The sequence below is a fragment of the Pteropus alecto genome, unplaced genomic scaffold (genome assembly GCF_000325575.1).
Source record: "Pteropus alecto unplaced genomic scaffold, ASM32557v1 scaffold161, whole genome shotgun sequence".
Taxonomy (NCBI): domain Eukaryota; kingdom Metazoa; phylum Chordata; class Mammalia; order Chiroptera; family Pteropodidae; genus Pteropus; species Pteropus alecto.
Window position 1 is genome coordinate 2,140,327 of NW_006432943.1, and position 26,940 is coordinate 2,167,266.

Consider the following 26,940-nt stretch of genomic DNA (forward strand, 5'->3'; position numbering starts at 1 on the left):
ATTCATTCCCAACTACTCACGGCTCTACTGTTTTTTAATAGTAGAGATCCTAAGCCATATTCCCACCTGCCTTACACATATTGGTATCTTTCTCCTTCTCCTCAATGCTCCAGATCGACTCCTGGTGAGCAGTGCTTTTCAAGGGGTAGCAGTGGGGGATGGGAGGTAGCAGCAGGAAAAAAAATCTCTATAAGTAACTTAAAAACTATATAAATCGCCTGGCCCTCCTCGCAATCCTGGCACATCCTTTCTCCCAGGGAGAGGTTGAACTCAGGAGACTTTGTGGATGGGAGTTTGTGTGAGGAAAAGGACTTGCCATACACTCACTGCCTTGCAGTTCCTCTGTGCCTCCTCCTTCAAAGGACAGGGTCCTGGGGAGCCAGGAGAGCAGAAGAAGAGAAAGGGATGGCTTCCCTCTAGTACACATGGATGGAATTAGACCTCACTGTTCTCAAAGTAAAGGGCAAGTATTTTCATTTCTATCAGCTGCATTATGATTATTATATTCTACAGTGGAAACTTTGGGCCTCTGTAAAGCTATCAAGGCCTACTCCACTCCACCAATCCAATTTTTTTTCCCCCCCTCTTCCCTAACAAATACCTTCTGCTCAGGAGGGCCAGGAATGTCTCACCATCTGTGGCACATGCCTCCTCAGCCCCACACCTAGAACCTGAGGCTGCTGCTTCCCCAAACCAGAACTTTCTCTATCCAAAGCTTGTCTTCATTTCAAATGACAATTTCTCTCTCACCTCCTCCAAGAAGCCCTCTATAATCACTGGAGCCCATCCTGACCTACCTCCTTTTTCTCCTACTCTTAGAAGCAATCCTGCATGGTTTAGCATTTAATTATTCTCCAATTACTTAATTTACCTAGCATTTCCTGTACACTTTGCCACTCATGAAATTGCTAGAAGGAAAGCTATTACCGAAATCTAAAAACTAATTTTTGACTATTCTAAACCCTAAAGGTGATACATTTGTTTTAATAAGATAGGGACCCCTCTGATACTAATCAAACAACTGTATTCAAAGGCATGGCCAGTTAATTATAAACTATTATATTATCATGTTTCCTGGTCAAGGTCTTGATAACTAAGGATTATACCTAAAGGTTTGAAAAGAGTATAAAACTTTTTAAATATTAAAATCATTTGGTAATTTTTTTTTTTTTTTTTACATTCACTTTTGCACACACACTATTTCATGGGCTGATAACTGCCAGTGCTATTTACAAGGGTGACTTACACACCATCCCCACCAAAAAGTCTTCCTCTTTCTCTACCCTTCATGTTTCATGTCATGCGGCCCAGGGCCTAGAGAGACCAAAGTGGGAAGCAGCTAAAGTGGGGTCATCCCTCCTCCCACTGCTCCCCTCCTCCACCCCGGGCCTATGGGGGCTTAGGGAGGGTGGACCAGATTGCAGGCGTGAGAATGGGAGACTGACGTTCAGCTTGGGCTTCCCCCTCCTGAATAAACCATTGGTCACTCAATAACAAAACAAACAAACAAAAACAACTATTCTCAAATCTCATCTTCCAGTCTGTGTAGGGATATCTAATTCTGTGTGTGGTCTCGTGTCAACTAAGGGGAAATAAAGGACAAGGTGACATAATTGTAACATTTGATAAATGAAACTTTTTCCTACAATTGTAATCATAAGAGAGATGAAATGTATCCAACATTGAGGTGTTTTTTAAAGAAGACAAGAATGGCGTACATATTCAATATAAATTAGATATCTCTACAGAGTGAAAGATGAGACATGAAAATAGTTTTGTCGGAATGGGAGAGTTAAAGATCATTTTCTTCTTTGCAAAATTCAATTGCATTTTTTTATTCATCTTTCTCCAAAAGCAATCTAGAAGGTCAACTATGTGGATACTGACTGATCAGGATGCCTCCATTACAAACTTTAGAAAAGAGCCAGATTTTTATATCTGAAAGTTTTAAGTTACTTACCAGCTTAGTGTTCTAAACCATGGTAGGTCATAAGAACGATAGACTCTGTAACCTATAGTGATAATTTCGTGGAAGCATTTCACTTGGATGCCTAGAACCTGAAACCAAGAGAAAACACTGACATATATTTCTCAATGTTTACATTTGTGCTTAATCATTTAATAAGTAGTTTGTTGTCATATGTATTTATGTCATATGTATAAATGGGTCTGTAGCCTACCCATTTTTAATTATTCTAAATGTCAGTAGCAAAATTTCAATATTCAACATCTCTAAAATCAAGAGATGTCCCAAAGGGGTAAGCAAAATGATATTTTATTGAGAGATCCTGTTCGGGGTAGGAAGAGGCAGAGTAAGCCAAAGGTTGAGGGATATTGTCTGGTTGGTGACAGCTGAGTAGGCTTAATCCCTCATTACCACTTCATTTCTTGAGGTTGTCCATCTCAAGATAGACAATCTTTTTGTCCACTTTGTTTCTTGAGTTACCCTAGGAAAATAATCACACGTGAAAGTTTGCTTGTGCATATTTATTTTTAACCATACACTCCAGTATACTTGCCAAGGATAAAGATACTATCAGGACAAATAGCTAAAACAACTTTACCTAGTCACCTGGGGGTTTGGGCACGGTCTTTTCATCCTTTTGGCTGTGCCAACTCTCCCATAGCCAGCTACATACATCTCTGATCAATCTAAGTGGTGCTACCTTGGCAAATTATAAGTAGCCCTCTACATTTGCAGCCACTTTGGCCAGTCAGCTGAGTCTATGCAGTTCTGTTTGCACACTGTCTTATATACACACTTAGTTTATATTTATTAATCCCTTTTCGATGGTCTATTTAGTAGTTCTTCAAACTGCTGCATCCACTAATCTGGGTAAAGGTAATTCCTGAGGATGTAACACTATATCCAGTGCTTGGCTTAGGTCAGTTCCAAGACTCAAAGAGCAAATACAAGTCGAACACTTATTACTATGTACTAAGAGATTAAAATATTTGTGAATATAGCAAATTAATTTTTTCAACCTCTAAGAGTATACACCAAAGCACTTTTTGTACTCAGCCCTGGTGCTGAGAATGGGTTTCGTATTTTTTAAAGCGTTAAAAAAAAAAAAAAAAGATTATGTGATAGAGACATATGTAGCTCCTTAAAGCCTTCTGTTCTTTTACAGAACAAGCTTACCAAACTGCCCAAGGATATACTTCTGGATTTCTTTTATGATCTCCACAAGTTAGCTTTCCCAAACTTACTGCTCAGGATATTCTTAAGCTATTTTTTCCCACTATACCTATTACATGTCCAATCAAATACTTAAAAAGGTAATGTGTCCCCTCAGCCACATGACAAAAATTATGCCAAACTACTATAAATAGTTCTTTCAAGAAAAAGTCATAAATGTGTTATAAAGGCAAGAGGAAATTTAAATACTGTCTTTCAAATAACCTTTGTACATAATATCAAAAGTTATTTTTAAACAACAAAAATCACAGACAGGGAACAATGCTAGATGTTAAGATAAAATGGCCAAGCCATGCTATTTATAGAGCCAAGGGTTTCAGAGTAGGTAGAATACTAAGGTGGGCATGAGAAGTACAGATAGATAAGTCTGGACATAGGAAACAGCACAAAAGATTGGCCAAAGGAGTTTGTGCTAATCATGAAAGGACATGATTAGAGGAGTGTCTAGGGATGATAGAGGTGAAAAGAATTGACTGGAGAGGCAGCAAACGTAGAGATAGTAAGGCATCTAATAGGACAGCAGCAGGGGGATGAAGTACAAGGAACAAGAGACATTGAGGAGTTGGAACTGACTGGATTTGGTGGTTGAAGAAACTGGGGGGCTAAGGGATAGAGGGGAACACAGAATACCACTAGGAAAGCTTGGGAAATAGATTTATACATAATGGCTGGGGATGGGATATAAGTTCAGATTTGAATATGTTGAGTCTAAACCATGGTACCTATGGGTTATACAAATAAAAGTGCCTATTTTCACGCTGGAAATCTATTCAAAGAAAATCATCCTGCATGTGAAAAATCTTTACATTCTAATATGTTTAGGATAGTGTCATTCACAATAAAAACCAGAACGTAACCTGAATGTCTAAAAATAACACAAAGGTTAAAATAACTTAGGATGTCCTCCGTTCCATTGAGTAGATGAATGCTGATGGCTGTAAAGACTGTCGAGCGACACAAAACATTCGATATTTAGTTTACAAAGCAGGACACAAAATTTTAGTCACATTATGAGCACCATCATGGTTTTTAAAACATTAAAAAAAAAAAAAAGGATGAGAGGAAGCATATCAAATGGCAGTATTAATTTATTAACATAAATATTATAAATATAGCATATGTATGTATACATGTATTAATTGGGTGGTTGATGACTGGGTTAGGGGTGATTTTTTAAAATTATTTCCCAAATTAATTTTAATTCAACTTTATAACTCACAATGGGAAAAAAGCAAACACACTATTTAAAAGTAAATTATTTAATATATATTAAAACAATTATTATAGGAGTTTCCAAGAAAGTTGGGGGAGAAGGACTCCTATAATATCTTTTATATATTCACATCTGCCTTTAGATCAAAATATGCTTTAGTAACTCCATTCTTTAGAAAGTGTGACTCCAAGCTGTGACTGCAACAATTAAAGTACTATAAATAGAGGCTGAAGGGAAAAAGCTCATTTTAAGGAACACAAGTATGAATTTCATCTTAAAATAATAGCTATCCTTTCCTAGAAGCAAGTTTTTAATAAAACTCTCTTGAATTAGTCATTTTTAAGTACTGGTATCATAAGGCGACTGACTGCATGCTAGATAAATGTGTATGACTCAAAATATGAATGACCTAGTTAGGGATATGAACATGAATAAGACTTTAAAACACATAAAATATCAATTGAGTACTAATAGCGTGTCTATGTGTATATCCATCCATACTCAACATAAATATCATAAATACAGCATATGTATGTAGACATGTGCACGTGTGCATACATGTGTGTGCATGCATATACAATAAATCTAAGAGCTATAACAGTTCAAATCTACTTTAACGAGATCTTTAATATTTTTATATTCTTCTTTGATTAAGCTCACCAAAGAAATAACTTGTAATAAAATGGTATTTTCCATTCATAATAGAAAAAAAATGAACAAAAAAGCCCAGTACTTTAGGTATGCTTGTGATCTCTCTTTTAAAAATCAAAATCCAAATACACAAGGATGTCTTTAAAGGTGTTTTGAATTTTTCCAGAAAAGGGTAGTTAAAAATTAGTTTCTGTCTACAAATTCTGGCCCTTGGTGTTACCAAACCAAATAGTTTAGTTTAGAGATAATGTCTCTTATTCACATGAAGCCCACCAAACCAGCCTGAGTCAGTGTATAAGGATACTGGTGTTTTGTGATGTCTTAGATCAAAATTATCTTCTAAAGGGGAATCATAATTCAAATGATCCTCAATATTTTCAATGGCTCAATGCTTTCCAAATAAATCCCAAACTGTCTCACATCGTTTTGCAAGACCCTCCAGAGAATCAGATCCCTAATCATTTTTCCAGGTTTCCTGCACTCCAAGAAAAGGGCATCACCTGTCTTTTTTTTGACATACCTAGTCACTTAGACCTTTGCTCACAGCACGCACTCACTCCACCACAAGAGATCCTCAAGGTCCACTCAAAAGTTCCTTCATCCACAAAACCTCACTGAGCTGTCTATCATCCAATCCCTTCTTCCACAACACTGAAAAGTGCTCTGTACACATTCACTCCTTAAATGCCCAAGTCCTGAGGCCGGTGGTGGTCACTGGCACTAAGAGCCCTCAGTGGGTTCAGCGTGAGAAGACTGGGGGCTGAGGCCCTTCCCTCGAGTCACACCTGGATAATGCTCACCCCCCACCTACCTGGCTTTCAGACTCAGCATCTTTCTGCCCTTACATTAAATCAGTCCTATACATTATCCATTTTCTTTTGTGAAAAAAAAGCTCTTCAAGATGTCAGCAAATTAGCAGAACAGAGAAAGTAATTTCTTATTCATTTCTGTGACCTTGATATCCTCAAGGAAATACAAAATTAATGAGAGGACAAGAAGAAGAGTGAAAGGACCTTATGGTGCTTTAAGAGCTATTTTAAGTGGTTTCAGTAGTTGATGGAATTTTTTTCCAATCGTGTCTAATTTCAGTTTAAAACTTATTCTTTTACAGAATCAAAGGGAAACCATATCACATTACCCATAGCTTAGCACTCTGAATAGGATGGAATGGAGTAGGGGAAGACAGGTGAGACAGGTAAACAGACTTCTAAGTGGGCAAGAACAGCCAGGGAACAGGGAGGTGAACATATAAAGAGAGGCTAAACGAACCCACATCGGATGAAGAAAAATAAATAATAAAAAAGAGGGACACTGTGCATATTCCTGAGAGCACACTCTCACTGCTCACTGCGAAACCACGCTCAGCGCCCGGTAATGAGTTTATTGAACAAATGCATTTCTCCTTCTCACTCTGACCACTTTGGGCTTCAAATGCGTCATGCTTCTTTGAAAGCTTTTATACACAGGAATCCTCTGCTGTGACCCTCCTTCCCCCAAGCTCTCCCTTTCTCCTCGCTAACTCCTACTCAGCCTTCGGACCGCAGTAATCATGTTTCTGGACAGTCTCCCAGCTCCCCTTTTGCTCTTATAGTATCCTGTTATTTTTTTCAAATGGTTATTGCAGTTTTTATTTATACATCTGATCAACTCTTTAGAGGACAGATAGTAAACTCCATGACAACAGAAACAGGTGCATTTTCTTCACCACCACCATATCATACCCCAGAAATAGCACAATCTTGGCACATAGCAGGCATCTTGGAAGCACTGGCTAAATGAACCAATTAAAAGCTTTAACTACTTGTTTGGCTTCATGACTTGCTGGGCTTCCCATACACAACAAAATCCCTAAGTCCTAGAATGGCTTCTGCTTGCCTCTCTGGTCTCATCCAACACCCTCCACACATACAACATGCAAATCCCCCAACAGACCACATTCTCTCTTACCTCCATGCCTTGCCCATGATATCCCCACCCCAGAATGCCTTCCCTGTCTAGGCGCTTCTTCAAGATTCAGCCATGGTACCATCTCTTCTGAAAGTCTGCCCTCATCTCTCTCTCAGGCTGGATTAGGTACTTTTTTACTGTGCTCTCCCAACAAGTCCTAGCATAGGACCTATCCCACTTATTTACTATCCTATTTATTCATATGGTTACTTAGATGTCTCTGTCATTAGACTGAGTTCCTTGAAGTTAGGGATCTAGCTAACAGTAATATATTAAGTCATGTGTGCGTGTGTGTGTGCGTGTGTTTCTGTTAAATCTACTGCTTGGCACAATCTCTGACAAAAGGACATGTATCTATTACATATACCTGGTCTCTACTGAATAAACACATTGAATGGCCATTTTGCAAACAGAAAAGATTAGTCCAGGCCATTTCATAAACTAGAAGATGCTTAAAAGAACTAAACTTGCTGTTACCAAGTCTTGAATTACCTTCTTATTTATGACATGCTCAAATTACTTCAATCATATCAATGCTGAAAAACAAAAAGCAAGGGATACTTAGAGAAATGTAAAATACTTACAAGAAGCATGAGCATAAAAGATCCCATATAGATGATCAGGAAAAACAATGAAATCATAGTTAGAGTAAGAATTCCACGAATCCACCAGTTTTTCCACCTAAAAGAAAATGTTTACAAAATTAGCATTACATGTGTTCTTAACTTTTTGTGTGTGTGTGGTTTCAGTATTGAGTTACCAGACTTACGGATTTTACCTAACTATACTTTAAGAATCTCTTACTTCATCTCATATAGTAACGACGAAAATAAAAACCAAGCAACCCAAACAGCATTCGATCACTCACTAAGAGCTAAATGAAATGTAAACCTTAAGTTAGCCAAAGAAAGAAACTAAATTTTGCACATTGTGAACGCAGATGAATCATGAAGCCAGGCAGCGAGGGGGTCAGCGTGGATGTGTGCACATTACTGCCAGGGTCATTCGGAAGGGAAGAAGGAGCCAGGTACAAAAGCCCCCTAGAAAGATGAATAATCCTTTGGGGTGTTAGACAAAAACAGTAATGATTTTAAGGTGGTGGAGACAGAGAGCACGGCCTTCCAGAGAGAAAAAGTAAAGAAAGGCTGACACAGAACTGAAAGTGGGGAGCACAGTGATTTCACTGAAACAAAGAAGGCACGAGGAAGTCAGTCGCAGAGGACAAGGCCAGGCTGAAAGTCATTTCCTTCTATTGCTCAGTGTGCTGCTGGCTTTCCTTGGTTAGAGGCTGGGCCATCGGTGGAAAAGTATTTTCTTATCCTCGAGCCATCACTTGTCTTTGCTGGCCTGGCAGGCTGAGAATTGATCTCCCTCAATCCTCGGGCTGATGGCCTTGTGGTACCCAGCTGCTCCCTCACCCACCTCGCCCTGGAGCCTCACACTTCACCCCTAGTGTACCTTACAAGTATTGTCACTCTTCACGGTCCTGTTATAAAAATGGCAGAAGCTACTGTATGAAACATGCAAAATGATTCTAATTCTACCTATATATGGATGATAGTTACTGAATCTAAAATTGCTGTCCCTGCTTTTATTCATTCTACACTCATTTTACTTATACTTACAGTAAAGTTTTTCTTTAAGACTGTTCCAATTTCTATGAATTTAAATGACAGCATTTAAATTACGTTACAAGAAATTTGGATTCAATTTAAAGTATAGTAACATATATGTACAATATCTAAGCACAGGTTTTTATTCTCCTTCCCATAAAAGAAATATTAGCTGATTTCATCCATTTATCAAATACTGATTACATTTCCTGCTTTCAACCACTCTCCAGTATAGTCCAGATATTTCTTAACTATTCTTTTGTCATGTCATTTCTGCACTCAAAATTTAAAATGCCAACAACATTAAGTCCAAACACTTTTATCTAGCTTCCAAGGTTTTCCATAAGGTGGTCAAACTACTTACTCGACTTTATTGCCCTCTACTGTTGAACAAACTATGTAGACTCATAAATTTCTCACAGACTGTAAGCAAGTGTAGTGAACTGAAGTGAACTGAAGTGAGTGTAATGTCAAAAATGCTACAGCTGAAAGGGTCCATTTAATGTCATAGATCTAACCCTTTACGGGTTAATGAAAGGATTAGGAAACTGGGCTAGGTCACAGAGCTCATCAGAGGTAAATAAAGGACGTAAGCCAGTCTCCTGATAATCCTGTCCTGCATGCACAAGACCCAGAATGTAACTTAGCCCTCCCTTATAAATGATCTGCAGACTCAGAATCGAGAACCTCTTCTAGGGAAGAGGACACTACCTGTCAGAGATCAACCCCTAAGTAGATGTTGCCAGTGTCTACGTGTACTGTGGTTAGATGCTTGGCCTCTAACTGCAGAGACTGGTAGCTGCTGAGAACCAGAGGTTTCACAGGGGAACCACTCCCTTCATATCATCCAAAAATTCCACAGGAACTAAAAACCGGGCCCTCGAGGAATGTATTCGATCCAGTTGCTTTTACATAGGTATTTCCCCTCTGAGAAAAATTCCCTTTCCCCAACAAGATCAAAGAGTTAATTCTCCTGTTTAATTTAACTAAATTAAATTTCCCAAGAATACCGAAAACCAAGTTAAGCACATACTCAAACATTATATATGTTACTGATAACAGTAACCAGGTGACTCCTTTCAGGGGAGAAGCACTGAATTTAAAACAGAGCATGACACGAAAAAAAATTATTGTTACTAAAAACCAGAAGATAGGCTGATTCTGAATTGAAAATTCTCAATTTCCTTTACCATGCTACCATGATCACAATAGAAAAAGCCATAATTTCGAGTCCAAGTCATCACTTCACAGATTGTTTTGGAAAAAGGAACTCAGAATCAGTAGAGGAGAATTTCATTCAAGTCTCATGTCTCAGGGGCCTGTATGAGCCAGAAATGAGAGTTCTAAAAGGTATATAATTAAGTAGTGTCCTTAAAAGTGATTTTCTAAAGTGGTTTACACACTTATTGTTCACATCAATCTCGAAATGTACGATGACTTACCATTACCTACCACTATTCAATAATGACAAAATTAAAAAAAAAAAAACAAAAAACCTATTTCCTAGTGACAAAAGCCTCATGAGTCATCAAGAACCTGGGCTAGCAAGGCAGTTCACCTGAGCCAAGAACTGGGGTGCAGAGGCGTCCCTCAAGAATAAACATGAACTCAGTGGACCATCTGGCAAAGAGCATGAGTTTTGAGAATGCCTATCTACCAGCCTTTGGAGAAAGTGGAGAGGAAGTATGCAGGTTCCCATAAAGAAGGAAAGTGGCATTATGGAGGCAAGAGCACCAGTAAGAATATGCCTGGATATTTCCTTGGTTTCTCAGCCTCAGTACTAGTAACACTTTGTGCCAGATAATTCTTTGTTGTAAATTCTATGCGTTATAGGGTATTTAGCATCATCTCTGGCCTCTACCCACTAGATGCCAGAGGTCTCCAGACATTGTCAAATGGCCAATGGGGGTAGAGGGGAGGGGCAAAACCCAGGCATTTTCCCTGGATGAAGGAAGACCACTAAGCTAAACTCATAGCCGAAGAAAGGTTTCACTAAAGCACAAAGCCAGACTTAACTGGCTAATGAATATTCATATACACAGGTCAAGAAACAAATTGGGACAAATTGCCAAGTGACTAAAGACCTTTCGGGCCCCTTTCCAATTAACAACTTAGGCTCTTTCTAACATTATATACTAAAACCTTAAAAATGAGCAAGCTATTTTAATTTTAAGATTTTATCCTAAGGAAATAATTATAGATACCAAATAAAAGTTAACTTTGAAAAAAAATGTTTAATGCAGTTATTTTTAATCATGAGAATTTAGAAATCACCTAAATACCCAGCAATAGCTGTTTGGTTGAGTAAATTAAACTATAGTCATACAAAGGAATATAGTACGCATCCTTAAATATTTAAGTATATTTAAGGATGTTGTTCCTAATACCATAGAATGAAACTGACAAGAGAAAAGCCGGAAACAGAACAATGCTATTTTTACATCACACACCACACACACACAAAATATGCAGAAGAAAAAAGCTTCAGAGTAAAGATCACAATATTTTAAATATCAGTGTCTTGGTGGGAGGATTATAGGAGTTTTTTTGCAATTCATGAAAATTTCTTATGTAACCGGTATTTTTAATCCTATGCATCTACAACTTCTAAATCATTGTAAGGCAGACAATTTTGGGTACTAGATAAAGAGACTAAAATGAATAAAACATAGATTATGAAACAGTTGTGTAATCTTTATTGTGAAGTTTCTTGAGAAAATTGAAACTAGTCTCATATCATCTATTCATTTTTCAAAACAAATTCTTTCACAGACAGCATGATGACTAGGTTCAGAATGGGATTCTATTGCTTACCAGCTACATGACATAGGATATTTAAAATTTCTGTGCCTCAGTTTCCTTGTTTATAAAATAGGTATATATCTACCTATGTTACACAGTTGCTGTGTGGCTAAGTTAGTTGGTAAGTGTAAAGTGCTTGAAGCCATGCCTAGCACATAGTGTATGCTCAAATAAATATCAGTTGCTATTATTTGCTATTGCTACTTTTATATGGGGAGAGGGGAGCCTTCATTATTAAGAAATTATTATGAATGACACATAAGAAACCAGCATCATTCTTATATAAATTCACATAAGAACTATTCAAATCTAAGATAGACTTGATAAGATTTTAAAGCAAAAGTACATTTGTGCACTAGATCGTAAAAACAATTGGGATCTAGACTATTAAAATAATAATCACGCTTTTAATAATGGACAGCAAAAATTTGTTCTATTCATTAAAAAACTATGGCTATCTTCTAGAAATTAAAAACAGAAAAATTCATATTATATTTACTAGATATGACTAAACCAGTTTTTTTCACTATGATCCATGGGTACTAAAATCAACTTAGTAATTCACATCTAACATTTTTTGTTCAATAACATAAAACCGTATCAAACAGAAATCACACACAGTAATCACGAGAATTGCTTCATAACATTTTGTAGCAGTTAAAATATACATCTGTGTGTCTCTTGGGATGAGGTATAAAATATATCTCTTACTGTCACAGTCAAAAAAGATGAAAAAACACTGTCCTATACCAACATTTAAGATTTCACATATTAATCTGGATAAAAGCTTACATTTATTTTATAAATTTTATAATTCATATTACTAAAGCATACAATGGAGGGCAATATAAAATTAACTGAAATTTAGTGGTGATTATACATTTTAAAATGTAGCACAAATATAAAATTGAATAGAGTTTTAAACAATAATATAAAACCCAGTTAAAAGAAAAAAAAAAATGGCCTAGTTCTGTCTGGCATTTGAAAAACGGGGAACAGAGAAGATGGAACTTTCCTTATTAGATATTCCAACATTAGAAAAGGAAAGCTGATGTGGTAAATGGATCACTGGTTTCAGAAATTTGACAAATTGAAACAAGAATCTCAGGTCCGTGTCTTACTAGCTCCACCTTCACCAGTTAACCTCTCAGACTTGGTTTTCTCATACTTCATCAGATTTTAAAGTTTACAGGAAAGGATGCACATTAAGCATTTAGTACTGTGACTCACATACAGTGAAAAAGTATAAGCCTTCTGTGAAAAAGTGAAATTTATTACATGGACCAGGATAACCTCATAACTTATCTTGTGCACCCATTATATTCATCTTCACCCAATCATACCTCGAAGATAAACCAGATAGAGCTTTCTTGAGGATTTCAGGGGTTCTATCTGAAGATGGTGGAATTTCTGGAATATCAGAATCTGTTCTGGAATCCAAATCTCCATATCTGTCATCAATATCTGTTTCCTAAAATTAAAAAAAGGGAAAATCACTTTGTAAAACAGAAAAAAAGCACTGCGCCTGCCAATGCATGTGTCTGTCGCTCAGTGTGTCAAATCTTAGTTAAACGACTCGAAACAAAGAAACAACTATTAACTTCGCTTGACTGTCCATACACACTCTTGTACTTCTTTGTTAGGAAAGTTTGATGATCTTTACTAAAATCTATTAACATAAAGGATTCATTTAAATAAAAGACACAAAAAGAAACTCTTATATTGTATAAATCAGAAATTTACCGAAAGAATCAAATATTTACTCTTTTGCTAATTCTATGTAGATTCTTATCATCTCTACACAGTCCTTTTTTATTTGATTACAATCAAAGCGTCGATAAATGTAATATATTACACTGGCAGAGCATGATATACAAAATATATATATAATTCCAATTTGAAGTTGTTTGTTATGCTATAATGTAACAGTCTCCACACCTATACTCCTACCCCCAGCAACCATCTATAAAGAGTGCTACACATATATATACTTTGGGAGAATGGTTTACAGAGAGAAAAATTGGGGCAAGGGGGCCGAATTGGAGTAGAAGAGTGAGAATGTCTGCAAGAGGCAAATAAAAGAAGATGGAACATTGAGCAGAACATTAGGCCTAGGAATGAAAGCGCCTGGGGATTCAGAACGTTCAGGAGTCTCAAAAGAAGCCCTTAGTAGCGCCCCTTTTGACTTTCTTCATCCATAAAATGGAAGCATTTAATATAATGCTGAAGACTTAGTGAAGTCAGAGAAGTGAGCTATTACTAGGATTGAATCAAGTCTTCCAATTCCTCATTAAGTGGCTTACCAAGTAAAATTTTAGCTTCAGGGGAATATTTTCAGTTTTCATAAATCAATAACAAGCTTTTGTTTACTAACTATACCTTTCTTACAATTACGAAATTAAATGTCATTATACCCAAATGACAAATGAAACAGACATGTCTAATTCCCACCATGACACTGAGAGTCTGTTGGCCCTAAAGCAGTTTAAATGGAAAGAAAGATACTGACTTAATAAACCACCAGATAAAACATTCCCTGAAAATGTCAGGGTACCTGCTGTCAGTCTGACATGCCAGACAGGTCTTTGACAATGGAACCCATCACTTTTTTTCTTTTCCATGCTCCTCTTTTTCTCACCAATAACCCAGAACGTTGCAGGAGTGGTGGGAGTGGTGATGGTCTCCACTAGATGGTGACCAATGGAAGTGGCTCCATGAGACGACATCACCACGTTGCAGAAAATGAGTGCTAGACTAGGAATCAGGAGTTGCCAGTACTAATTCTACCTCTACTCTACCCAGCAGAGTAACAAAGGGCAAATCACTCAACCCTGAAAAAATTCAGCCTTTGGTTTCCTCATAAAATGAGAGCATTGGACCAGAATTCAAATTGTGATCCTCAAAACACTATGCTTTCAGTGAGCCACTTCAAAGTCCACTTGTCAAGAATGGTGATGCGTCATAACCCTCTCCTCCCACCCTGAAGAAACCTGTCCTGCTTTTAATTACTTAAGCTTCTGGCTTCTACTTTATATACCATAGAGAAATGCAAAATGAAAAAAATTAAGATTTAACTAGGCTTCTTCAATTTCATTCTAATAACTAAAGAATGATGGCATTTTAGAACAATTTTACTCAGCTACTGGAATTAGTAGCAGAGACTTTTGTGTTTCTGCATCTCTTGTACAGATCCTGTTATGAAGAGGCCAGACTTGACAAGGAAAACAAAAGTGTGACTAGAGATCATGGAAAGAAGGAACTAGTACTTTAAAGATCAACTGATCAACTAGAGTCATGCGGCTTGTGCATGCTGAATGAAGGTACACAAGATGTTTAAGAAAACCAAATTAGGATCTTCTTCTCAAACCCATAATTTAAAGACAATAATCCTCCACTTTCCATTGTAAGTCCATGCTCTCCTACCACCTACCCGGTGATCTCATGCACCCTCATAGCCTCCTTTCCATCTCTCTATAGACTCATGACTCCCCACAAATCTGTGTCTCTACCTCCCAGCGTGCCATCTCTAGTGAGTTTTCCCCAGCACCATCTGAAATTCAACATAAGCAAACTGACCTCTCTTCCATACCAAACCTGCTGCCCCTTCTGTATGTCCTACTGAGGTGAAGACACCACCACCATACAGGAAACCAATTAACTCCCATCAGAAACCTGGCTATCAACTTAACTCTTGCATCTTCTTTGACCAAAGGACATTCACTTCGTACCAAGACTGTCATTCGTCTTTCCCCCATGTCCATCCTCGCCCACTGTTACTACCCTTCCTCAACATCCTCTCCCCCGTACCTCAGCACCTCATCCCCCTGCCCTCCATCCTGCCCTCTCTACTTTATTTTCAACATAAAAAAATAATCGTCCTAAATTGCAGATCTGATCTTAACACTCCCCAGCACACAAACACAAGAAAAAGTCAAATTACTTTGCACTGCTTATACTGTTGATGACGGGGCCCTGCTCCTCCGGCCACTCTTTGGTGACGCCCCTGTTTTTGCACCATGTCATTCTCTCTCTTGCATCCAGATGTTTGTTCTATCTACAATACACGAATTACACATTCTCGCTCTTGCCCACATCCTGGTTCCAATCCTCCCTTCTCCATTCCTCTAACCTGGCTACTGCTCTCTCATCCTCTGACCTCAGCTTCAAGGTCACTTCCTTTAGAAATGTCTTCCCTGACCTCCAGCTCCAGGTTAGCTGCTCTTCAACTGTTTCCACAATATCCCTACTTTGTACCTATTAGTCTATATTCAAATTATCTGTTGCTTGTCTGTATTCTCTAGTCACTCACAAACTGTGAGAAGAGGAAATATCATCCACTGGCCTCACTCTTGAATCCCAGGAAGGCAGCAGAGGACTTTGTACAGTGGCTGGCATTTATTAAGCGATACGTAAATATGTGTTGAATGAGCTGAGTCTGTCAACTCATGCTAACATTTAAGATTAAAATAAGTTCCCATTTGTTCTTGCTAGCTAAGTAGTCTTGACCAAGTCATTTAGCTTGGGACTTCAGTTGTACTTACGTAAAATGAGAACTGACTGACTCTTTTCCAAATATAAAATTATAATGAAAATATGTCCGGTAAATGATGGCTTAAAGTTAAATACAAGTTTCTTTATTATCTTTTAAATACAATTCCTACAGGGAAAGTGTACTTAGAAAATAAGCAAAGGCATTTTACAAGTATAGATTTATTTATTCTTCACATTACCATAGAGATAGGTAAATAATCGCCTCTGTTTTGTAGATGAAAAAAATTTAGGCTCAGAAAGATTAAGTAAAGTGCTCACATTTACACAGTTTTGAGTAATGCAGCTGTGATTTGAAACCATACTGGAGGGAAATTAAAATGGCGATTCTCTCCCAAATTGATCTACAGACTCAGTGTAATCCCAATAAACGTCTCTACAGGTTTTTTTATTTTTATTTACGTTTTTTTTGTAGAAAATGTTCGGGCTGATTCTAAAATTTGTGTGAAAATTCCAAGGACCTAAAAGAGCCAAAATAGCCTGGAAAAGAGATCAAAGTTGAAGAACTTACACTACCTGTTTTCAAGAGTTATTACAAAGCTGTAATCAAGCTGTGTTACTGACATAAAAGAAAAAAATGATCCATGGAAAACAGAATAAGGAGTGCAGAAATAAAACCACATAAATATGGTCAAATGATAGTCAACAAAGTTGAAAAGGTAATTCAATGGACATGAAACAAGTGGATACTAACATGCAAAAAAAAAAAAAGGATCATAGGCCTTTATATAAAACTATAAAACTTTTATAAAATCTTTATAACCTATAGTGTATTAGGCAAAGATTTCTTAACTATGATTCATAAAACAAAAAACTGATAAACAGAACTTCATTAAAATTAAATTTTTCTGCTTTTCAAAAGGTACTGTTAGAATAAGAAAACAAGCCACAGACTGAAAATATATTTGCACATATTTCATGTATCACATATGAAATAAAGGTCTTGCATTCAGAATACATAAAAAACTCTCAAAATTCAATTTAAAAAAACAACTAAATTAAAATACATAGGCAAAATATTTTAACAGTCATTTCACCAAAGGCAATACACAGACGGCAAACAAGCATATGAGAAAATGTTCAACATCATCTGTTATTAGGGAAATGGAAAATCAAAACCACAAAAAGATACTACTACACATCTATCAGCACGGCTAAAATTTGAAAACTGGACATATCAAGTGATGGAAGAATGTGGAGAAACTGGAACTCTCTTACGCTGCTGGTGGAAACGGAAAATGGCATACCACTTTGGAAAACAGTTTGGCAGTTTCTCAAAAAGTCAAACACGTGTCTACCATATGACCTAGTCATTCCACTCCTAGATTACCTGGCCAAGAGAAATGAAAGTATATAGCCACACAAAGACTGAACACAATGTTCATGGCAGCTTTATTTGTAATAGCTCCAAATTGGAAATAGCTCAAATGTTCAACAGGGAACAGGACTAACTGGGCTACAACGGTACAATGGAATAATATTTGGCAATAAAAATGAGTGAACTATTGATGCCGCAACAATACGGATGTCACAATAATTATGCTGAGCAAAAAAAGCCAGACAAAATGTACATATAGTATGTATACGTATATGTGTGTATACATACATGTTATGAATAGTATTTCACTTATATAAAATTCTAGGAAACACAAATTATAGTGCCAGAAAGCAGATCAGTGATTTTCTGGAGGTGAGGAAGGAATTACAAAAGGGCAGGAGCAAACTCTGGATATGCTCTTGATTGTAGCGATGAATTCATGGGTGTATACATGTGTCAAAATTTATCAAATTGTGGAGTGTAAGTATGGTCAATTTAACATAAGTCATTTATAGCTCATGCTGACTCCTGGAGAGCGACAGGAGCCAGTGGTCAGGAAAAAGAGGATTAAGGTGCTTGCTTCCTAATAGTGGAGACTGAAAAGACAAGAACAAGGGCATGAGGCTCCAGTCCATTCAGATGATGGCTTCGAAGAAAAGTCTCTGAACTAATGAAGGTAAAAAGTGGTTTAGAAGTCAACAAACGATAATATGTTAAATCACTCATGTTTTCCACCTCCTTTATACCTGGTCCTCCCAAATGTGAGTCAGACAACCAAGGTGGTTTCTCCACTGTGGGTGCCTTAAGATTCACACTGATCCCTGTATCTAGTTCAGCATTAAAATTGTAACCAAGCAAAAAGAAACCCTCAAATGACAAAGAACTCTGTGCCTAAAAGGAGGAGGCCTTTCCAAAATTTTGAAGCTAAATGGTTCCTACCTGAAAAAGCACTAGGTTATATTCCCAATTTCAGCATTTTCTCTCTGTTCCTTCATTGTTTCCACAGACACAGATTCCTTCCTTTTCTTCCAGGACAGGAAGTGAACAGAGGACAGAAACTGTCTCTGTCTGTGCCGGAGAGGGGAACTAAGCTGGTTTGTTTCCTAGTGAGTCAGCAGTGTTGTGAACCAGGAGTGGAGTGTAGATGTCTTCAAGACCACTGTGATGATGATGATGAAAGAGCAAAGGATTTATTAACAATGCATTCTATAGACAGGTTATCTCAGGGATCAACTCTATGGTCCTATCCTACACTTATTATGACTGGTAAAGCCTCCTTATCTTTTTCAAATTTGAACTGAGAAGGAAAAGATTGGTCTCCAAATCTTTCTCTGCAGCCCTGTTCTAATCCCCACTGAAGGAAAGAGGTGATTGGATGGTCGGTCCACTGTACCACCAAACTAGTCTGATCAGGCATTACATCATATAGTGGATCCCAATGCAGGGATCAGAGAAACCCAATATGTGCATCAGCAGCACATAAAATGCCTTAAGTAAAAGGCTAATGTGATTAGTCAATCGTCCATTTAAAATCTTCCAAGGGCTTCCCACTGCACAGATCCGACCTCCTCTGACTCTCAAGGCTGGACTCTCGCCTTAGTACATAAGGTCATTGTACTAACCTTTTAAATTTCATATGCCCACCCTGACACTTCACGCTCTGCAGAACTGCACTTCCTGTATTGCCCAGAGTTAACACAGTCTTGACCTCTCAACATTTTGCTGTTTGTAACATTTTTCTCGTGGAGTCTGGATATGCTGACTAGTATTTAGTCTTAAGGTCAACTTAGATATCACTTCCAGAAAACCTTTCTTCAGGGAGCCTGTCATAAGCAAAATAAGTCCCCTCCCTCGACCCCTATTATATCTATGTCTTAATCAAGGAATCTGTGAATATATTATGTCACAATACAAGGGAGAATTAAAGTAACATGGAATTAAGTTTGCTAATCAGCTAACTTTGAGATGGGGAGATTATACTATATTATCCAGGTTAGTTTATTTAATATAATCACAAGGGTCCTTAATAGTGAAAAAGAAAGAGAGACAAGTCAGTTAGAGATGTGATGACAGAAGCAGGGGCCCAAATGATGCTAGCTTTGAAGATGGAGGAAGGGGCTGCAAGCCAAGGCATACAGGCAACCTCTAGAAGCTCCTACAGACATTTTGGCAACAACTGGGAAAATTAGAATATAGACTGTAGATAAGAAAGTTACTAGTAAATTTTTAGATATAATAAAGGCATTGTGGTTCCATAGGAGAATGTCTTTAACAGAAGCATGATTTCATATCAGGAGTGAAGGGCCATGAGTTCTACAACTTTTTTCCAAATGGTTCACCAACAAAATATTTGCATATACATATATGGCAAGATACAGCAAATTTGGCAAATTCTTCAGAGTTGTTAAATCTAAGTGCTGGATGTGTTGATGATCATTGTACTAACCTTTTAAATTTCATATGCGATTAAGAACTTTTATAATAAAAAGCTCGGAAAAATTCAAAGCAAAACAACATACTGTTTGGGGATACAATACATTATAAACCTATCAAGTGAGGGAAGGAAATATTGAGAATAAAATTCAAGCTGAGATTACCTAGGTGGTAAGGGGTTCCTTGTATCATGATCCTTTTGTACTGAGTCCATATTTATCAATAGCAATATAAATTATTATAAGTAGTACCACATGCAAAATTCCAGGGTCACCATCGTCACTGAACTCTACATGAGCTGTGTTTCAGAGTTATTCAAAGCCTCAACCCAGAAACAGTTCATGTACAAACGCAGTAAGGGGGTAAAAAGAAAATAAAAACCATAACCTTGAAAGACTTGTGAGTCTAATTTCGTTTTCCAGATTTGAATTTTTGTATTTCAAAGTAAAATACTAAACTCCAGATAGGTTTAATCAACATTTGCTTCCCCACAGCACTATATTGTTTTGAAATAACCTGCTTGGAGTAGGAAGGTAGCAGTCAGCCCAATCTTAATTGCCAAAATGTTTGGCCCCACCTGGGCCAACCAGATGATGAGGTCAGTTTGGCTTCACCAGCCTTTCACAAAGCTCTTAAACACCTGGCCACATATCCTGGAAATAAAGGGGACTGCGAGCATAGTCAGGAAGCCTAAAAGTGGTACTGTGTTCCTAGCCACCACATTTGCAACAAGCCGCTTTAAATTTCCAAAGTGAGGAGCTCCTCGCATTGGACTGGATTCTTGTTTCTCCCTTCCTGTGCATTCTCATCCCAATTTTACATTTAAAAGAAACCTTAAAAATCTTGGTAGTTCTGACAAAGTCTTATGCAAACAAACACCATGACAGGACAAGAAAAATAACTTTGACCTCTCCTTGCAGATAAGAAAATAAACATAAGATAACTAAACTTGGCACACCTCGGGCATGATCACCAACCAACCAGTCATTAATGAAATTAGTTTCTCTACTTCTGTGGAGTCACTTCAAAATGTGACACCATTTCATTAAATAGGTTCCAAGACATCTCCCAACTAAGCAAATCTAAGTGTGAGCAGCTATAAAATAAAAACTAATGACTTCTTCGCCTAATTAATCATAAAATAAGTAAGAGAATACGAAAACAATTTTATTTGATTTAAATCCATGTGCCTGAAATCACAGAATTAAAGATTTTCAACAAAAAGTTTCTAGCCAAATTCAGAAAGGCCAGTATAGTTCAAAAATCACACAAAGTAGTAACGGTAAAAAAAAAAAAAGAAAAAAAAATGTTCCTAAGTAAATATTCTAATTAACTTTATAAATTTAGGACCTAATTTTCCTTTACATTACTGTACTCAGAAAATTTGGGCTATATCCCGGCTCTAAATACTGTGTGACCTTAGGAAAGGAATGTAGGTTTCCAAACAAGTTTTCTCAAGTGTCAACTAAGTCTCTTTCTCTTGGACACACAATTGTGAAAGAGATTCAGACTGGTGTTACGTATATGTGAGTATTTTGCAAACTATAAATTGCTTTATTATCTTTATTCCAATGACAAGGAGAAAATTCTGAGATGTTTTAAATTAAAATGAGAGTGGTCAGAGAGTGATAGAAAGGGACAGAACAGTTAGCCAGTTAATGGCCGTGGACCAGCTCTGACAAAAGACTGTTCACATCCCCGTTTTGCCTGTTGAGACTTTGGATTAATTTCCAGGTGGCTATTTCCGCAGATTATTTGAACCAGGTACCATCTAACACCAGGAGCCTCTATTTGTTGTTTACAATTGTGCTTTCCAGACTACAGCTAATGTAAATTCTTTCAGGTGGCTCACTTCTTTCTTTCTTCTCTCTTCTATTTGATGTAAAAATATTTGCAAACTCCAAGACATAGACATGTTGTCTTTCCTACCTAGCCATGCTGCTGGTGGTATGGACTCCATGCTCTAAGACTGAACATTTTTGCTAGTAATGGTCTACTAAATGCTTTCTTTTAAAGACTTTCAGCTGTGGAAGTTAAAAATTTTGTTTGAACCATGAAGTTAAAGTCCACAATCCAAGATATTAGTATATTCTTCTATTAGTTGTTGAGCAACAAACAAATCCTGGTTTCACCCCTTTTTCTCAATGTACAAAGAGCTACAAAAAAGGTGACATGCAATCAGAACTTCAAATATAATAGGTACCCAACAACAATTTACTGAATACACAGAACCAAGCCAAGCCTCACAAAATGTCTGTAAATTCTTAAATGACCTATTTTCCTTATACTGAATTAAAACCTGTATTTTTTAAAGACGGCCCGAAACAAAATAGTTAAAAGAAAACAAGCATACAAAACCTTGATATTTAGCTATGCTAACCACGAAAAAACATGTGAAAGTTTGTTTTACAAAAAAAGCATATACATATAAGCATAAATAAAAAGAATAATTATCCTATACATGTATATAATTTTTCTTTATGAGATAATTTTCCAGAGTAGGACTACTTTTTAATCGTCCCACTTTTCCCTAGTACATTTATGACAAACGAAATATGGTTTGTATCAAAAAGTCCACTGGATCCAAAGCTTGATATAGCTGATGACATCCTATGGTATAATTTCTCAACATATTAAGAAAATAAGCTGTTTCAAGTCAAGATCACAAACAGTAAGTAAAAATTCATGTGGTAACACCAGGATATTCTTTAGAATTCCCAAGTATAATATAAAAGATACTTTAAAGACCTGAGGAGGGAGAGAGAGAAATGGTAGATAGGTAGGTAGGTAGACAGACAGACACAGACAGACAGACATTGGGTTGAACTACATTGTTTCTAAGATCCTTTGAAGCTTTGTGGTTCTGAGACCCTGCTTTACTGAGAAAATTGAAAGCATCAGTTAAACACTTTGTTCTTCCTTCCAGTGCTTTTCAAAATGTTTCTGCATCCACTCTCCATTCTTTCCTTCCTTTCCTTGGATGCCCCAATCATCTGTATTGTCCACACCATGCCTGCTTTTTCCCCCCTAGGGCCTGTCCTTCCTCATCAGCATCTTCACTTACATTTGACTTCTTTCACACAAATTTCTATCCTCCCTCCCTTGAAAAAGGAAAATTTCATTTGATCCTTCAGTCCTCTCTAGCTACTATCCTGTACTGCCTTTTGTTGACACTTCCTGAAAATAACTACCAAAAAATCTCACCTCTCACATTCTTCAACCTAAACCCTGGTTTCTACTAAGATCTTTTGCTGAACTGTGCTCCATGCCTCACCCTCATTCCTAAATACTATTGATGGTATCTTCTAAGCCAGGGGTCCCTAACTCCCAGGCCTCAGACCTGTACCAGTCCATAGCCTGTTAGGAACCAGGCTGCACAAGAGGAGGTGAGTACCAGGGGAGCGAAGCTTCACCTGTACTTGCAGCCACTCCCCAGCTCCACCTCAGATCATCAGGCATTAGATTCTGGGTTCTGGTGCCAAAAAGGTTGGGGACCACTGCTCTAAGCAATCTGTTCTTCTCTAGCTCCCAGGACCTCATTATCTTGCTTCCTTCATCTACCCGCTGCTCTAAACATGGGCACCTCCCAAAGCTCTGTCTTCAGTTCCCTCCCCTCTCTATCCAAATCAAAAGTCGACATGTCCAGATCTGACCTTTCACTTCAGTTTCCATCACCGCCCTGAACCACCTCTCTATTTTGAAGAATCACACCCTGTCCATACCAGCTCACCCACTCTCACTCCCAACCTGCAAAACTGCCCCCAAATGTTTGCTTCTTTCCTAAAACTCTAAAGTTATGGGTGAAAATATGTCTCTCAGCACGTCTTATTTTATTGGTCTTTGGTCACCTTAGTCTAGATCCCATCGCCATTATCTAACATATATATCCTCTCTCTCAAGCCCTACACCACTGCCCCTACTAGACTCACTCCAAGCTCTCATCATTTCTTATCAATAGCATTTGCCATACACTCCTATCTGGATTCTTTGTGGCAAGTCTCTCCCTCTTCCAACACTTTCTCCAGACTGCTGCTATAAGTGATAAGCTTAATGCTTTTGCAAACACTTCCCAGTGACTTCCTAAAGTCCATGGACTAAAGTTTAACCACCTTCAAAAGACTCTGAAGCTCTCAATTCCATCTCCCAAATATGCAGTTTATGCTCCAGGATTACCAAACTAATTTCAGGTCTCTGAACCTAGAATGCTGACTCAAGAAACACCTCCACATGCCCTTTGCCTATGTTCCTTCCCCAATACTTATCTACCTGGTGAGTCCCCTGACATCTTTTAATTCCCAGCTCAACCCTCACCTCCTCTTTAAAGCTTTTTCTGTGTTTTTTTTTTTTCCTATGTAGAGTCCCACTACACCCTAGATATGAGCAACGAGCCTTGTTCAGACTTCTAATAAATCTAACTCCTATGTGTCCTAGGGAGTTCTTTGAGGGAGTGGTCTTGTAATCTCTCAGGTATTACTCCAGCATGTAAAAACTGGGAACATTCCCCCGCAAGTAAGAATCACTTTTCACTTTCTAACTCTCCAGAGCCTTCTCTCAGCATAAGTCTCCAGGTCCTGAACAATGAGAATGTCACATTAATAACACTATTAAAGAAAAGACTACAAAGCGGCATGAGTGTGTACTGTAATAGCATAATATGATATACCTTCTCCACTTCTTATATTCTCAGCTTGAAAAGAGAAGGCACTTTAAGAGTATAAATGAACCAAATATTAACCAGCCTCTGATTTTAAAATAGCCCTTGATCTGGAAATACATGTGCATTCAAATATACACCCTGATAAGAAAGGACAGGATAGAGTTCAATGTCTCAAAGCTTGCTAAGTTAAGTTCCTTGTGATAAACTCTAAAAAGTACAGCACTATTTTTCTAGACACGGTTTGAAAATTCTCATGTCTAAGAAATCCTAACAAAACAGGTTACCTAGGGCAATGCCTACCCTCAGAAAACAAAATACAGCTGGATAGGTGTTAAAGAAAACCAACATGGCAGCATTTTTAAATAAACAAATAAATACACAGTGAGGTAACCCAGTCACAGATAGCTAGAGATAACAGCATTGTGTCAAATCAAACCACAGAAATAGTTTTCATTTTAAATACATTAGGGTGTTAAGAAATCAAATTAATTCAAAAGTTATATTATGCATGACTTCCTGAACATGTTTTCTTTTATTAAAACCTTGTTAGCTTCTTCTGGTTAAGGAAGTTGACATGAGGAAGCTGGTATTTTCTTGGTTCTAAACTATACTCGTGCTAAAAGGAAACAAATCCTAATCTAATTAATTTTTGGTTTAGTTTCCAAGGCAGTTTTCATAAAGACTATTCTCAGCCCACTGTTACTAGCTTTGTAACATTAACCTTCAGTAGCTGGAAACTGTTATATTTTGTGTAGTTCCTTGACACATGTTCTATCAGACTCATTTTATTCTACCTGCTATCAAAGGTAGGAAAAAAGGAAAGGAGATGTCATCTCATTGATTCTGAAGTTTCATTTCTGAAATCACTGTTAAAATTAAATTTATTATTTCATGATACGGTGTGACATGCTTCAGCCAGGGCTTTGTAACTTGGGTTACATCAAGTTCATCAACATCAAGTTCCATGTGGAACCCTCCCCAAATCAGAACTGCCAGTGAGTCTTAGCAACAGTACAAACCAGAAGAGAGGGAATCAGGAAACAGGTTCTAGTTCCTGGGGCTTGACATTGGGCAATCCACTTCACTTTTGTAATTCAAACTTCAATAACTGCTTCCAAAAAAGAATGCTTCCAGTAATAGTTTAAGCGCTTTGAGCTTCTAAAAATAAATGGAATTTTATTAACAGAAGATTTTATAAAACGATCTATTCTCTGGCCCAATTACCTAAACCATCCAGTCCAAAAGGTAATAAAACTGCATTGTTTTAAAAAATTCCTACTTGCACCACTGCATTATCGAATTAGCCTACCGCTGAATCTCTGTCGACCTTTAAGCAGAATAGTGGTATTACATCTACTTATTCTTAAATGTGAAGCAAGGGTAATCCACAGAAAGGGAGTTAAAAGTCCTCATGAATTAACCTGTCAGGTCAAAGGAAATCTACTGGTAGACAGAAGAACTGCACTGTCTGCGGTGGACTCAAAAGAAGCAGGATTACAATTCTGTCACGTGTATAATACTCCCAAATCTCTAAAATCTATCATAACTAAAAAGGACAGAGGAAACGAAAGTGCTCATGGCGGAGCGCCAGAAAACAAGCCTCCAGCCTCAGGATCCAATGACATGTTGGAACTGAAGGTGTTTGTCCTAAGTTTAGTCCTTATTAACTTTTTTCTTCGGCCGAGAAGGTGTGAAGTGGCAGCTAGCTCCTAGGATGCCAGGTTCCATCCAGATTCTAGCATAGGTCCCAGATCCCGCGGAGGGGGAGGGACTGGAATGGGAAGAAACTAAATTGTAGTCAAGGTGAACCATCCAGCCACCCCGGCAGCGGCCGCGGTCATCCTGGGAAACGCACCATCACTGGGGTCCAGGTTCTCGACCCAACTCAAAGGAGGAGGAAATAATGCCAGGCTGGGAGGAAGGCGCGGCAGGCACACAGCTTCACCTGCATTCCGTGGGCCCCACCCTTGTTCCTAGGTGTCTTGGCCCAAACCAGGACCCAGCCCGGGCGTGCGCCTCTTGCGGCTCTACTTACTTTGTCACTGGTGCTCTCGGTTTCGTGGTCGCCGCCGGCCGCCTCTCCCTCGCGTGGTGGCGGCACCACCGCTCCCCCGGGGCCGGGGCAGCCTCCCCGGTGTCTAAGCTCCAACATCTCCCGATCCCGAGCTACCGTGGCGGCCTCCAGCGCCCCGAAACCTGAACTGCTCGAGGGGTCTCGCTGGCTGGCAGCCCTTCACCCCGCAGCCGCGCACCAGACGTCCAGCAGAGCGGCGGCCGCTAACACGCCTCCACCTTGGAGGCGTCGCCGCCGCGCCAGGTCACCCCCAAAACGGCATCAACGAGCGAGCGCTCGAGGACGCCTCCAGCGAGCGCGGCTCGGAGGACCCGCTCAGGGTGCGTGCGGGCCCGAGCGGAGAAGGCGGGGACTCCGCGGAGCGCGGCGCGGCAGCCGGTTACCAGGTGTGCGTCTGCACGCAGAGGCCCAGGTGGGAAGAGAAGAAGGGGCGGGGAGAGAAGAAGGAAGCGTGACCCGATTTAGCGCTTCGCCGGGCGCCCGCC

The 26,940-nt window shown here is 38.5% G+C and overlaps 1 protein-coding gene across 1 annotated transcript in view; it reads right to left on the reverse strand.

The window, feature by feature from the left end:
- The window catches only part of CDS1 (CDP-diacylglycerol synthase 1), a 50,158-nt gene extending 23,394 nt beyond the window's left edge, over window positions 1-26,764 (reverse strand). Inside the window, exons 1-4 of the mRNA XM_006907581.1 lie at window positions 26,417-26,764; window positions 12,769-12,896; window positions 7,595-7,691; window positions 1,961-2,058 (exon numbers count right to left, since the gene is read on the reverse strand). Of these exons, the coding sequence (XP_006907643.1) occupies window positions 1,961-2,058; window positions 7,595-7,691; window positions 12,769-12,896; window positions 26,417-26,533 (440 nt within the window). The 5' untranslated portion in view covers window positions 26,534-26,764. The remainder of the gene's footprint in view (window positions 1-1,960; window positions 2,059-7,594; window positions 7,692-12,768; window positions 12,897-26,416) is intronic.
- Window positions 26,765-26,940: the final 176 nt, after the last annotated feature.